The sequence below is a fragment of the Telmatherina bonti genome, assembly GCF_933228915.1.
Source record: "Telmatherina bonti genome assembly, chromosome: 14".
Lineage (NCBI taxonomy): Eukaryota > Metazoa > Chordata > Actinopteri > Atheriniformes > Telmatherinidae > Telmatherina > Telmatherina bonti.
In genome coordinates this window covers 27,458,141-27,472,349 of record NC_136612.1, presented here as the reverse complement: position 1 = coordinate 27,472,349, position 14,209 = coordinate 27,458,141, and the positions used below count along the sequence as shown (strand labels likewise).

At 39.6% G+C, this 14,209-nt stretch overlaps 1 protein-coding gene across 1 annotated transcript in view; it reads right to left on the bottom strand.

Moving 5' to 3' along the window:
- srcin1a (SRC kinase signaling inhibitor 1a) overlaps positions 1–14,209 on the bottom strand; it is a gene marked incomplete at both ends in the record, with an annotated part of 106,550 nt that overhangs the window by 19,935 nt on the left and 72,406 nt on the right. The window contains 2 exons of the mRNA XM_079253108.1: positions 1,366–1,661; positions 2,810–3,005. Of these exons, the coding sequence (XP_079109234.1) occupies positions 1,366–1,661; positions 2,810–3,005 (492 nt within the window). The remainder of the gene's footprint in view (positions 1–1,365; positions 1,662–2,809; positions 3,006–14,209) is intronic.

Sequence of the window (14,209 nt, the reverse complement as noted above, 5' to 3'; positions counted from 1 at the left end):
TGAAATGAATAAGCAGGAATGAGTGTTACCATGGAGACCCATGGATAAGTGTGCTGCATTTCCCGTGCGTAAGCTGTACATGATGTTACAGATACCGAGCAGGTGGCTCCAGCCTGCAAGCATCAAATGAAGCTTATAAATTTTACAAAAGGAGAACTAACTTAAGAGGAAAATTTTATTTGAAATATACAATTTCAAGTTTTTGTACTATTATTCTTACTCAATCTTAGGTAATGGAAAAAAGGGAGAATTGTAAAACTTTTAGCTGGTGTCACATGACCTTTTTAGTATGGTACCACATCAATTTACAATGAATTATCAGTTGCTAAGTGATGAAAAAACCTACAAGATAAAGTTAGACTTGTACCGTGTATCAGTAGATTTTCCTTTTTGTATCGCTGCTGGTCTCTTTGTAGATGATGCATTCTTTTGTGCCTTTTTTCCCCCTTTCTATTCTGTTTTCCTGCTCTGAAATAACTCCTGTTGGGATTTTTGCCACTTCTGAAGCCTTTTTATTCTTTAAAATGGGACTACACTCGATATTTGCAATAGCTACGTCTTTTTAAAATCTGTTTATTTGCTTGTCAGCACTGAAACTAACAATATGATGCACAAAGAATGTGAATTTTCATTCCCAGGCACAAATGGAAACAATTAAAAAAATATCTAAACAGATAAAAACACAACAGTTCATTAAAAAAGGAACGGATAGCGCACCTAACACTTGTTTGCATCTTTTTTTCGGATATCAAATGGAGCTTGAGCGAGCATTAAAATGCAGATATGGCTCTCCAGGGTGCCTGGCTATTCTTTACCCCATTTCATGTTACAGATTTCTGCACATGCAGGTACAGACACAAATGCAAACACTCACAAACACAGCACATGCACACAAGGACAATCACTTTCCATTGCCTGCCTTGCATAGTTAATAGAAGCTGGATTCCCTGTATTGTGTGAATGATGTACATGGTAAGCAGGGTTTTGTATCAAATAATTAGAAGAAAAAAACTCCCTCAGGCTTTCTTGATCTTTACTGAAGCAGAAATAGTGTTAAAATATGCTCATTTTATTGAGGAACATTGTTCTCTAGTGTCTGCGCAGCAACAGATGGCCTAGTTGGAGATAAAAAATACATTTCCACTGGGGATACCTGTTAAATTAATAACCCCAATACACTGTAATAGCCTGTCAAAGTTAGTACTGCCAAAACATATACTATTACCTGCTGAAGAAGAGCAGCACTTCGCCTGTACAACATAACAGATCTCACTGATGACTTAGTTATTAAGCATCAAATTAGCAAGCGATCAGACAACAGTAACTCGATTGGCCCTTTTTCACCTCCCATCTCCCCCTGCTCACCCTCAGGTCTCCGTTAGCCAGGTGTGCCGCAGCAGGATAAGAAGCATAAATGGGCTCTTTGCGGTAAATCTTGATGATGCTGCGGTCCTGAATGTCGCGGACGTCCTCCAGCTCGTAGAAAACGTTACGGGCCTCGTCCTTGATCAAGATGGCCGTGTTGGGTGACTTCAGCATACCCGCTGTCAACTTCTGAGGGAACATGTGCACGATGAGAGCATGCAGCGTGTCCAGGCTGCTCAGTTCGTGGGTGATGTGCACCCGGCGTGTCTCATCTCCATACTGCAGGAACAGCACGCCTAAAAGAGAGTGGTAAGAGAGGTGGTTAAGTCAGAGGCTGTTGGTTCAGTGGATGGAAAAAAAGAGCTTGCCAAGTAATTCCTGCGGTAACTGTGGTATTAGTTATGATCCAAATGTTCTCCCACAGAGTAAACAAGGTCTAGAAAGTGGCTTCTATCATCAGATATTTGCATGAATAATCACAGTAACAGACTTTTTTTTTTTCTTAGAAGAAGCTGCTTAAGATTCCACATGGAGGTTATCTAGATGCATGCACAAATTATTTTCAAAATCCTGCATCCTATTAATAATTAAAAAGCAGCAACTGGTATTGAACAACTCAGGAATAGTCTCACTGCATTGAAAACTAGATTCACCATTGGTTTGATAGAGTGAGATGTGTCTGAAGCCTGACTAACCTGTAAACTCATCTTCATACACCATGGGACAAACAAAAAGAACAAACAAGGCAAACACAGACCAAGAATTAAAAGTGGGGAAAATATGTGAGGTACTGCAGACATGTTGGAGAGAGAAGAAAAAAAAAAACAGCGGTTAGTGTAGAGTAAAGGGAAGATAGGCAGGTACGGTATTCTGCTTAAACTTGTAATTCAGTATTCCCACACCTTCTTCCATGAGTCTGCGCCAGCTTTGCACTAATCCTCTCTCTACTCCAAAGGCGCCTTTTGTTCCAAACCTGTCCTGTGTTGTTTATTCTTGCACTTTGCATGCAATAATATCCTTAGTCCTGCACGATTAACCCTCTTACAACCAAACGTAAACTCACCAAAATAACTACTTGGGCAACATAAGCATGTTGGTTTCTTGTGAATCCTTATTTTTTTAAAAAAAACTCAACTCTTGGTTCTTAGTAGTGTTGCAAAGATTTCAGTCACAGTTAGAAAAACTGTCTGCATTAAAATAATGATACAAAAATTCAATTGTTACAGTTTAGAAAGTTATGTGTAACTCAGCGTTAGATATACTACATTTCTATTGACAGGCTAATTAAACTCAAGCAACACTTTTACAGTCAACGTCTTCCACCTTCTTTAAGCAGCATGGTTCACATCACCGGCAACACGCAGCGAAGAGAACGCTGCAAATCTGTCTTGAGTCCAACCAGCATGTTGCGACAGAGCCTGCCAGGAGTGCTTCAAATCTGTACCTGGAGACCGTAGCTTATTCTGGCTGGCAGAGCGGGACAGCGGCAGGCTCTGGCGAAATCGGTTCATCCGGTTGAATCCCAGGGGAATGTCTGCTTCTGACATGGTCTCTAAGGATTCAGCGGAGGCGAAGGAAAGCTTGGCAGCCTGGTCGGCAAGCCCAGACTGGGTAGACTGGGAATGACGTGGACTGCGGCTCTGCATGACAGGAGAACACACAGAGATGTAGAATCATTTAAGTGAGAGGTGAATCTAAAGCAGAAAGAATGGATTTGTCTGGGCTGATGGAGTAAGACCAATGGGAAGACACACACACACACACACAATGAGACACCACACAATGAGCCACCTAACAAGATTATTGAGACCTTGGCAATGGTACGAGCAACCAGTCGCTCACTAAATACCAGCATCACAGAATGTGACATCAGTAGAACGAGGCAGTAAAATGCAGTGTCGTCAAATGGGACTCAGTCCAGTGCAACGCTACATATTTGGGTCCAACAAGGGCTGCAGTCCTGTTGGTTTTCAGGAATACATTAAAAACATTAAAAAGCTGCAGGATTGCAGCCCTCATAGGACAGAACTGAGAAGTCCTGGGGCTAAAAGCATTACCCTTCATAAATCCCCTGATTTGGGAAAGAGGCTGAATCAAGCTGAAACAGCTTCACTTTAACAAAAGTTGTTCTGTTTGCTCGACTCTGCACACCACCCACGCATCCTCATTCACAGTCTTATCCCTGTGCACCTACGAACTTTTAAATGAGTGCTTGTGGGATGGGAGGAGAAGCTCATGCAAATCCCAAGCTGTCACTGTGGGTTTATCCTGCTGGCCTATGCCCAGGCGTCTCTCCCCGTTAGTGCAGCTGGGGCTCACTGAACTGAATTCCCAGATTCCCCACCGCTGCGGTGTTTCCTTCAGCTCACAGGCTACTGTAACAAGCTCCCAGAATGCTGTTGGCTGCTTTCAGTGGAGGAAGCAGACACGTCTTTAGCCTTGTTACAGTCGCTGTGCCTGTCTTCTTCTTTTTGAAGCATGACAACAACAGTTGTCACCTCTTTCTATCTGAGTCAAGCTGCAGTTTGGATCTACTGTGGCTTTCAATAATGTGGTACTTGATTAACAGGAACTGGTTGAAGCAACACGGAGGGCCCATCTCTGAGCTTGTTGACTGAAATGTTTAATTTGGCTCAGCATGTTTGTCTACTTTCCCTTCTCCCAGGTGTTTGCAAGTTCGATCCTGGATGTTAGAGGCTTCCTATGTTTAAAAACTCCTGATAGAAATGCAGGAAGCAGAACTTGATAAGATGGTGGATTCATTTAATTTGAATCAGGTACATTACAGTAGAGAAACATTTAAAACCTGCATGACGGTAATACCCCTGCTTTATCCATCAATCCATCTTCCACTTGGGATTTGGTTCCGATCATGGCTCTGAAATGTCAGTAGTTTAACTATGCTGAGTAAATCACTGATGCTGTCTGCAGCAGAAGTAGCTTTTCTTAGTTTTGCCTTCACTCTTTTTTTTCTTCTCACTAAAAGAGGGGCTTGTCTGTTTAAGTCCATTTTGTCCCAGGTTTATGAATACCTCTCCAATGCTCTGTATCTTTTCCACACATCCCTGCACACTCATGTAATAATCAGATGATTTACAGCAGGAGTGACACATTAATGTGCACTACAGCTGCAGGAAATTTCCCTTCAGTTGCAATTTGGTTCTTCTGTACATTAAACAGGAGAATTTATAACAATATACATTCAATTTCAACAGTGGTCTTTCTTTCTGCCAACATTAAGTGGTCGTCAGGATTCTTTGCCATCTGAGTATCCGAACTAATAAAAATGAGGGAAGCATTGCCAGAGAGAAAATGGGAACATTAGACTAGTCCTAGTGTGCAGCATTGCTTTAGAGAATGATTAAAGCTCTTTAGAAGTCCTAGGATGATCAGAAATTGTGAATAAATGGATGATAAATACATAAATTAGATGTGTGTCTCATTTACCAGTAAGATAACTTATTGTTAAGATTCAGCATTTTGGAACTTTTAATCAGGTTTCAACATAAGGTACCTGCATTACAGAGGATGTTTGCACATGCTCGGTAATACCAATTCATACATGAAGTACACTAAAATGATGAGGAAAAAGTCGGTTAAAAGACCACCAGATTGTGCACCAAAAATATGAGCACATCACACCGACTCTGCTCATTTCTCCACTTCATATAAACAACAAAAGCTCTGTCTTCTGGTCAAAATGTTTATTCCACCTTAAACAGCTCTGCTTGTTTTTTCTTCTATGACTCTGCCAACGTTTGACATTAAGCAATTAATAATCAAGGCACTCATAGGTTCCATGATGATGAAAGAAGGTTTATAATGATGTATTCACTCTTCCTATGATATATTTTGGGGTTCACCTCTTTCTGGATCCTCATGGTGTTTGTAAGATTCATTTAAGGACTGTATCTGACAATTAATAGCGGTATCGATCCATAGTGACCCCGAATAATGGTTCTATCGAAGCGTTTGTAATGGAATAATTTATTTAAACTTCTACTTTTGCAGATACTAATGATACACTTCACTAATTCGTAGATGCTAAGCTACTATACTCTGGTTTTCACTGAAAATAATATGAAAAAATACACCTCATCAAGAAGAGGTTAATAAACATGACCTTAATCCACAGCAAACTTTTAGGGGCTGTTCCTATGCTCCACTAAAATTGGCTTGAAATTTTCACACTTTTTGTGCAACCCTGCTAACACTCAGAGAGAGAAGAGGCAACAATCACATTTCTCTCACTTGGCTAATGCCTTGCTGGAGGAATAGATTGCTGCAGCAGCACAGGAAATAGTAACTAAACTGCAGTACATGAGCCTTTTAACTTTTAAGTATCACAATCAATGGTAATTTGCTCTTATTTTTACTGCCACTGTATGCTTTTACATGTACAGTGGGTTTACAAGGTAAGTTACAAACCCCCTGCGGGCTTTCAGAATGTAATGTCACTGTTCTCTCGACACCATCATACATAATTCAGTCCCACACCTACACAAAGTGCAGAGATAGTGGTGGGAGACAATGTCTGGGCACAAAGGGAAACGGTGATGCTGACAGATAACCCCCACCATGTTTTCTAATAGGGTCATTCATCTAAACAGTGGCGACAATGAGCAGCAGCACATACTGCAGCATGCAGCATCCTGGCCTCATTGTGGGGCCATACGGCATCCATTTGTTTACCTTCTCATGTTGTTTTTTTTTTTCATTGCATTTCATGTGATGTAGATCCAGCAATCAATCATTCAACTTTTCCCTTAGATTCAGTTACTACATTTCAGAGTTTTAGTCTGTAAAATCTTTTTAAGTGAAATTTAAAAGTGTTTTTTCCCCACCAAAGTAGTACTTACACCACAAGATTAATATCCTGAAGATTAAAATTGAAGCTGAACCGCCAGAGGAAACAGAGGAAAACCGCTATACTAACTCTGTATGATATCAAGCAGTATACTCATAAACTCTGAAACATTTCAGCCAGGATTTCATTGTATTTCATGTATGAAAACCAGTAAAAAGGATTTGTAAGTGGGCTTGAAAGGTTTTGGTCTAGAGTTTGCTGCATTTGCAAACTCTACAGTTTGCAAACATGAGAGAAATTTTAACTCGACGATACAGCCTGTGTTTCCGAAACTTTTTTTTAACTGAAATGATGTAAGACAATATAGGCAATGAGGTTTTATTGTTAAAACCAAAAAGCAAGTGACAGAAAATCTAGAAGTCAGTTGCACAAAAGCCAGAAAAAACAAAAAGGTTCACCGGATGTCTGCCATACATCGCTGTGAACGGTTCCCGTAGGGGATGTTGACAAAATCTTCAAAATGGGACCCATAATGGCTAACTTTCAGACAGCCCTGTGAAGGTTTGTGCTGTAATATTGTACGTCTCCTGCAAAACTGTTTTTTCATCCGTATTTCAATACACATCTAATGAAAAAGTATGATATAAGTGAATGGTTTTATGTACTGTATATACTTGTGAAAACACACAACCGCAGCATGTTTATGTAATAAAATCTGTCCTGACTGTCTCCTACATAGGTAGTTAAAGACTTAAAAAGAAGTTAAAAAGTTACCTGGGAAAAAATACAAAGAAAAGGTATACCTTTTCTTTGATACATCATTTATGACTGATCCATTACACTGACACCATATGGACACTTAAAGTTGTGCTATTACGATATTTCAAGTTTTCTGAGCTTTCAACAAAGTTACAGTGTTGAATCCTCATCAGACATGTGAACGGCACTGTTTTTTATCACCTAAACGCATGTTTGAGTTTGAGTTAGAGTACCAGCACGCCCTCTGTTCGGTTTCCATAGTGACGAAAAACGCGTCGTTTTAGAGAGTTTTTTTCTACTTGGAAATCCTTGTGACGTCTCGGGGGATAAGGTTCGGTGATTGGTTACCTTCTACTGGTTAACTAGGGCATGTACAAATACATCAGGCGGGTGGAATACGTGGGATAAAGTTATTTCCAACGATGGCTGGTGAGTTTACCAAAGAGAGACATCCCGCTGCATTCGTTGCTGTGGGTTGCTGTTTTCCACTTTGTTTTCAATTCAATTCAATTCAATTCAACTTTATTTATATAGCGTCAAATCACGGCAATGCCATCTCAAGACGCTTTACAGACAGAGGGGAAAACATAATGAAGGCCAATTCATAACAGCCTATATAAGGAAACCAACAGATTGAGTTGAGTCCAACTCAATCTCCCATCCTGAGCAAGCACACTGGCAACAGTGGGAAGGAAAAAACTCCCTTTTAACAGGAAGGAAACCTCCGGCAGAACCCGGCTCAGGACAGGCAGCCATCTGCCTCTGCTGTGTGGGGGGAAGAGGACAGAAAGACAACAGACAACAGGAACTGCTACTCCCGGCCAGGGAGACCTGCTGAGACAGGAGACATACATGTTAATGATGCAACACTGTTATTGGGGGGGATAAAAGAGAGAGATAAAGAGAAAAAGAAAGAAGCTCAGTGTATCAGGAAATGTCCCTCAGCAGTCTAAACCTATAGCAGCATAACTAAGGGATGCTAACCATCCCTAGCTATAGGACTTATCAAAAAGATAAGTCTTCAGCCTACTCTTAAAGGTGGGGAGGGTGTCTGCTTCCCTAACACTAACTGGGAGCTTATTCCATAAGAGAGGGGCCTGATAACCAAAGGCTCTGCCTCCTGCTCGGCTCTTTGAGACTCTAGGAACCACAAGTAAGCCTGCAGTCTGCGAACGAAGTACTCTACTTGGTATATAAGGAACAATGAGGTCTTTGATATATAGTGGTGCCTGGTTGTGGAGGGCTTTATATGTAAGGAGAAGGTCCTTATGTTTCGGGTCTGATTCAGGTTCCAACATGTAGGGCTGTATGCTATGTGTTGACATTGTAGTTTTTTTTTTTTTTTTTTTTTATTGAGTTCATATGAGCCTAATCCTTCTGTTTATGAGATGTTACAATGACGGCGAAAGCAGGTGCGGTGCGCGCTCCTGATGTAGTGCAGTGGCGGGAGGCGGGGCTTAATGCGGAAGAGTCTCAATCCACTCGTTTTGCCCACAGGCTGATCTGACAGCCTACGGAGAGGGTCGATCTGAAGTAAATAAAGCGATTTGTGACAATTACTCCATCAATCCCAGCCCTTTTGGGCTCAGAAATAAAAATAAATTAGCCTGAAATACACATAATAGTTCCACTTTCAGTCTAAGTGAGTGACTGGAAAATGTAGTCTGTTTGCACAAAAAAAGCCTGAAAAAGTACTTAACCTTGACCTTGTACTTACTGAGTTACTTAAAAAGAGTTAAACTGTTGCACAAAGTTTTTTTATTTAAGAATCTAACAGCTGAAGAAATAATACAAGCAAAAACACACTGAAATATATAACAGTCTCCATGGAAACCACAAATGTTGCCATAAATGCAGTAAATCCCTTCACATTTTCCTCACTAAGGATGCCTATTAAGAGATTTTGTGCAACATCTTAAGTGAATCCCCCAGCTAAAGAGAGATTAAACCTAATGTGTCACATCTAAGAAGGAAATTTAAAGTCTTCTGTGCAACAGGCTGAGGTATATAGCCAACTTGCAAGAGTTTCACGAATACAAATGGCAACTCTGTGAAAATGACCGGCAACTGATTTGGCTTTGAAAAACAGAACAAAATTATATTATAAATGTTGGGGGAAAAAAACTCATTTGGAACATCCGTGTTGAGTATAGAAATTGAGAGTACAATTCTGAATCTCTGGGTGGATTTCTGATGGCAAAATTCACATTTCAAATTCTCCTGCAACTTAAGAGTACAGTTGTATTTTCAAAGCGTTGTACTAAACAATGTTTTTTTTTTTTTGTACGTATATAGGTGTGTACTGTATTCAAACCGACACATTGCTGGCTCTGAGTGAGTTTGAATCTTACAACATGCTCCAAAAACACTAACCCTCATCTTTGTGGTTTATCAGTTTGAAAACTGAAAACATCTCTCTGCAGTGTAAATAACACATGTAAATGCACCATCTGGTCGTGCATCTGGTCCTGTAAGACATGCCAGTGTGAGACATGATCTTGTAAACAGCACTGGAGAGAAACTGATTCAACTTCCTCATTTTGATTCAAGATTCAGACATATACAGCAGATCTTAAATCCAGATTTAAACTCGACATACTATAAATGTATTGCAGAGGAGGGGAACAAGCAGAGCAGGATATGGAAAAAGAACCGAAAAGGAAATCTTAGAACTGAAATGAAATGAGATTAACATGAAATAAAGTGGTCTGACAACAGACTCCAGAAATTCAACACAGAGCGGGGCGTGGCCAGGGTTTTAAAAATACCGAGGTCAATCACCTAATATGACTCACACACACACCTCAGAGGACAAAATTAAGACCAAAAACTACTTAAAATAAAAGTTATGTTTCACACAAACCACTCCCTCTCTTTCATGTCATGTCTGTTTTCTCCATCGGCTCTGTCCTCTTCATTCCTCCAAACATCTGTCTCCTCCCAAAATTTAGAGTAAAGTTATCTACACAACAAAAACACAGATCTCTGTGGTAAGTGGTCTATCTATCTATCTATCTATCTATCTATCTATCTCAACCTCTGCTTCTGTGTTCTGGTTGGTTCTCAGATGTTTAAGGAGGTTTGTGATCTTTACACTCATCAAGCGGCACATCGCTGCAGTTGTGGAGCTGAAATGTCTCAATATTGAAGAGAACTTGGACTGATTGATCACTGACCAATCAGTGAGTGAGCAGCTCGTTGCTAAGACACGACGTCGTGACTTATTTCACCTTATGAGAACGGCAAGCAGTAGAATAAGTAGTTCTTACTTTTCAAGGCTATTTATTATGACTTGGCTTAAATTGATGTGTCTGTAACGTGCCTTGAGATGACATTGTTGTGAAGTGGCACAGTTGTGAAGCTGAATTGACTGGAATACCGGAGGAATCAATATTTCGGTATCAATCCGCACATCATAACTAATTATTCTTCTCAGATAACATCGCAGCAGAAAAGCCTTTATTTTATTTTAGTCATATCATTACGCACACAGTAGAAAAACACCAAGGTCCAGATGTCAATGGTAGCTACAAACTTGCTTGTAGACACTAGCACGACTCCACTCAGCCCCCCAAACACAACAACACTTACACAGAACAGTTTTAGGGACAAAAATGAGATTCTTAGGTGTATAATTTACCTCAAAGACTATATAACTTTGAACCACAAGCAGCTAAATTGATTTTCTTTCCATTTTTCATCACATCAATTTATATTTGTATTTTCACTAAAGAGTTTTCATCAAATTCACAGGCTGTTTTAATGAAAAAGATATATTGAACAAGTTTACTGGCTACATAATCAATTAAACGCTCATTTATCTATTTTGGTTTTTTGTTTGTTTTTTTTTAGTATAGATTGAGCTAATTTCTTCAAGAAAACAAAACAAAAACAGAATAAGCATCCTAGAACCTAATTTTCTATCATATCAAATGTTGTCTGATGTGCAGTTTGACGATGCTCAAGTATCTGCCAGAAGGATCCGTGATCCAGCCGTCATAAACTTTATTAAGCTTGTTCAATATTTCAGGATTATAGTTTGACATGCCGTGGCTAAAACTGTGGCCTCGATATGTACAGTTTTCAGTAGACCAGCCAGCTCTGCTTTTTATTGAACCGATGCTGCCTTTCTCTTCATCGACGCTGCTGTGGAGGAGGTAATCATGTTCAAATCAGCCTGGTTGTGGCTGTGCACAAATGCTTATTATCGTGCATAGTGTAACTACACACACACACACACACACACACACACACACACACACACACACACACACACACACACACACACACACACACACACACTCTGCTTGGCTTAAGATAAGGCAGATTTAATATTTATTCATGTGAAATTCTTAAACATGCAGCCATTTGGGGAGCAAATGTGGCTAAACGACACAACAACCTCATCAGGAAGCTGGTTCGTCACATGATGGATGCTGCCAGACTTTGCTTTCTAATCTTCTTCCCTCCAGTGCAACAACTCTCCTATTAAATGATATGACATTCAGCTTGAGCAAGACGAAATGCAGAAATGTCAAACACAGCTAGATGTGTGTGAACCTTTTAGTTTTGGGGTATTACTTATTAAATGGTTAAAATTACAGAGCTCCCACCTCGTCCGTGTCCTCCATTTTTCTGTCATCCACCTTATTCGGTTTCTCCTATTAATATATCTTCACCTCCCCTCTTTGTCTCCAGTTATGTCTTTTTCACACTTTTTATCCTCCATCATTCACTTGTCCTCTCCCATCACTTCCAAAGCTCGCTTCTGATTCTTGCTGTGCTGCTTTATGTCAGCGTGTCTGCCTCCTCTTCTGTCTCTGCTGACAGAGGTCAGTCTCTCATCTATTCACTTTGCTTATGCTACTACTGCCTGGAACTGGACTTTATGAGTCTGACATTTTCAGATCTATGCACTCTTTTCTGCAGAAAAGCAGACCATCTATCGTACTTTTAGAGAAGTGGAAGAAAACAGCTCCTTAAATAGATTTGTGTCTCATATCTGTTTGACTTTAATTGTGCCTTCTCCACCCAATTATGTCTCCTCAAAATGTCTTACGCCAGTGTTCTGGACAGAAAATCCTGCAACAACCAGGGAGTCATTTCTCTTCAGAACACCAGGAGACATTCATGCATGGAACTAAAAGAAGCAGCAAATACAGGGAGAAGATGAAAATTATCTTCTATTTTGCAGAGGAGGTGATGTATGAGATTCCTCTCCTAAATTTTATTATGTGCCAGAAAAGAGAGTGGCCTGGGAACGTTGTAAGAGGTGTACAACACATGTAACTGGCACAGAACGGGCTGATCGTGCAAATGTTCATTTTACAACGTGCTAGTTAAAATCTTTATATTATTTATTTTCTTATTTATTTATTTATTTGTTCATTTCATTTCATGTTCAGTTTAACTTTACATTGTTAAACATGAACAAATAGGCACAGATAGAAGCTAATCTGCCCCATAGAGCACCTTTTAAAGAAATAAGTTGAGTTGACTTCACTAAATCAAATTAAATTAACTCCCACCCTAACCAGGTGGTAAATCCTAAAAGACATGCTTAGTTTAGAGCTGGTGACATGAGTGAGTTGGGAATAGTTTTGAAGTTTTGCGAGGAAGAAAACTGCGCAGGATGAGGTGTCGACCTCAATAGCGTCAAACAGTTTGTGTTGGAACGCAAATACATTTAAACCTGTTTCCACATCAAACACTGCGGTAGTCTTTTGTTCACTTTATAACTGCTGCAGTCTTGTTTAAGTCTAATAAACAAATGTTTTTTCTCTTTTGTGATTGATGACACAGTTTCCGAGGACTGCAAATTGACATTTTATAATTAACAAAAAGGCAGTCACTCATATTGGGATGTGCAAGGTGCAATGTGTAAGAGAACAACAAATTTATTCAGCAAAAGCTAAACCAAAGTGTGCAATCAGTGAGAAAGTAGCAGCCAGGTGCTGCTGATAAATTGCACATGATTTATTGATTATCAGCAAGTGTGAGCAGTTCTATAAAAGAAAAGGTGTTGGCAGGTCAGGTGCATGCTAACACAATGCCAAGGAGGAAAGACATCAGCAATGATGTTTGAGAAGCAGCTGTTGTCCTCCATTTTACAGTCAGAAAGACTATTCACAAATTCCAGAAAAGTACCCTTAGCATGAGAAGACATCTCAGCAAGTTCACCTAAAGATCAGACTTTGACAGGCTATGAAAACAAAAATAGGTAAATAAATAAATAAATAAATAAATAAATAAGAGCTACATATCAGATTCTGCAAGCTTCAGTGAGTATGATTAAAAAAAAATACAAGAAGCTTGTTTAAAAATAACAAAGGCGTGCAAATTAGCACTTGAACAAGCCACAAAGCTCCTGGAAACATGTCATTTGTACTACTGACAAAAACAAACCATAAAACACAACATCAAGTTTAGTAAAAAAAAAAAACAAAAATAAACACAGGGATGTAGTAATTATTTGGGCTTGTTTTGCAGCCACGGGACATTCATACCTCGCAGTCAGATTCAACTACTGAGTACCAAAGTACTCTAAAGTCAAATGGGAGGCCCTCTGTCCAAAAGCTAAACCAAGCCAGAAACTGGATGATCGTGTTTGGGACAATGACCCCAAACACAGCAGTGGATCTACAGAGAATGTAAAAAAAAAAAAAAAAAAAAAAAAAAGGAAAAAAAATCAAGGTGTTGCAACAATCCAGTCAAAGTCCAGACCTTAATCTGATTAAAACACATAGGCACGACCTTCAAGAGGGCTGTGCTTGAACATATGCCACTAAACTTCAATGAGCTAAAACACTGATGAGACCGAAATTGTCTCAAGACTATGTTGAATCACAAAGTGGACCTACTCTTCACACAAACTTGGTGTTTTGGGCAGCTAAAATTATCATCACACTGTGTGCTATCGGTCAACTGAGGTTAGCTAAGCTTAAGCTTAAGACCTGGTAAGAAGCAGAGGATTTTTTATTATCTTAATATGTCCATTAAATGACTATGTGTATCTGCCTGAACCTGAGAACTTGTCCTGTGCATTTTACCAATCATGAATAAAAAAATATACCATGGTCAGTGATCATTCTAATGCCAACTGGTGCGCATTATTTTTGTATATACGCACATATAGATCAGCAAGTTAAATCACTGTAATATCACTCTGTTACACCACAGAAACGCATTAACCAACTGGTTCATATGAACTGGCTTTTGACAGGCGAATGAGAAACACATGCTGTAGCTTGACAACGGTTGTTTAACCTAAAAACTACA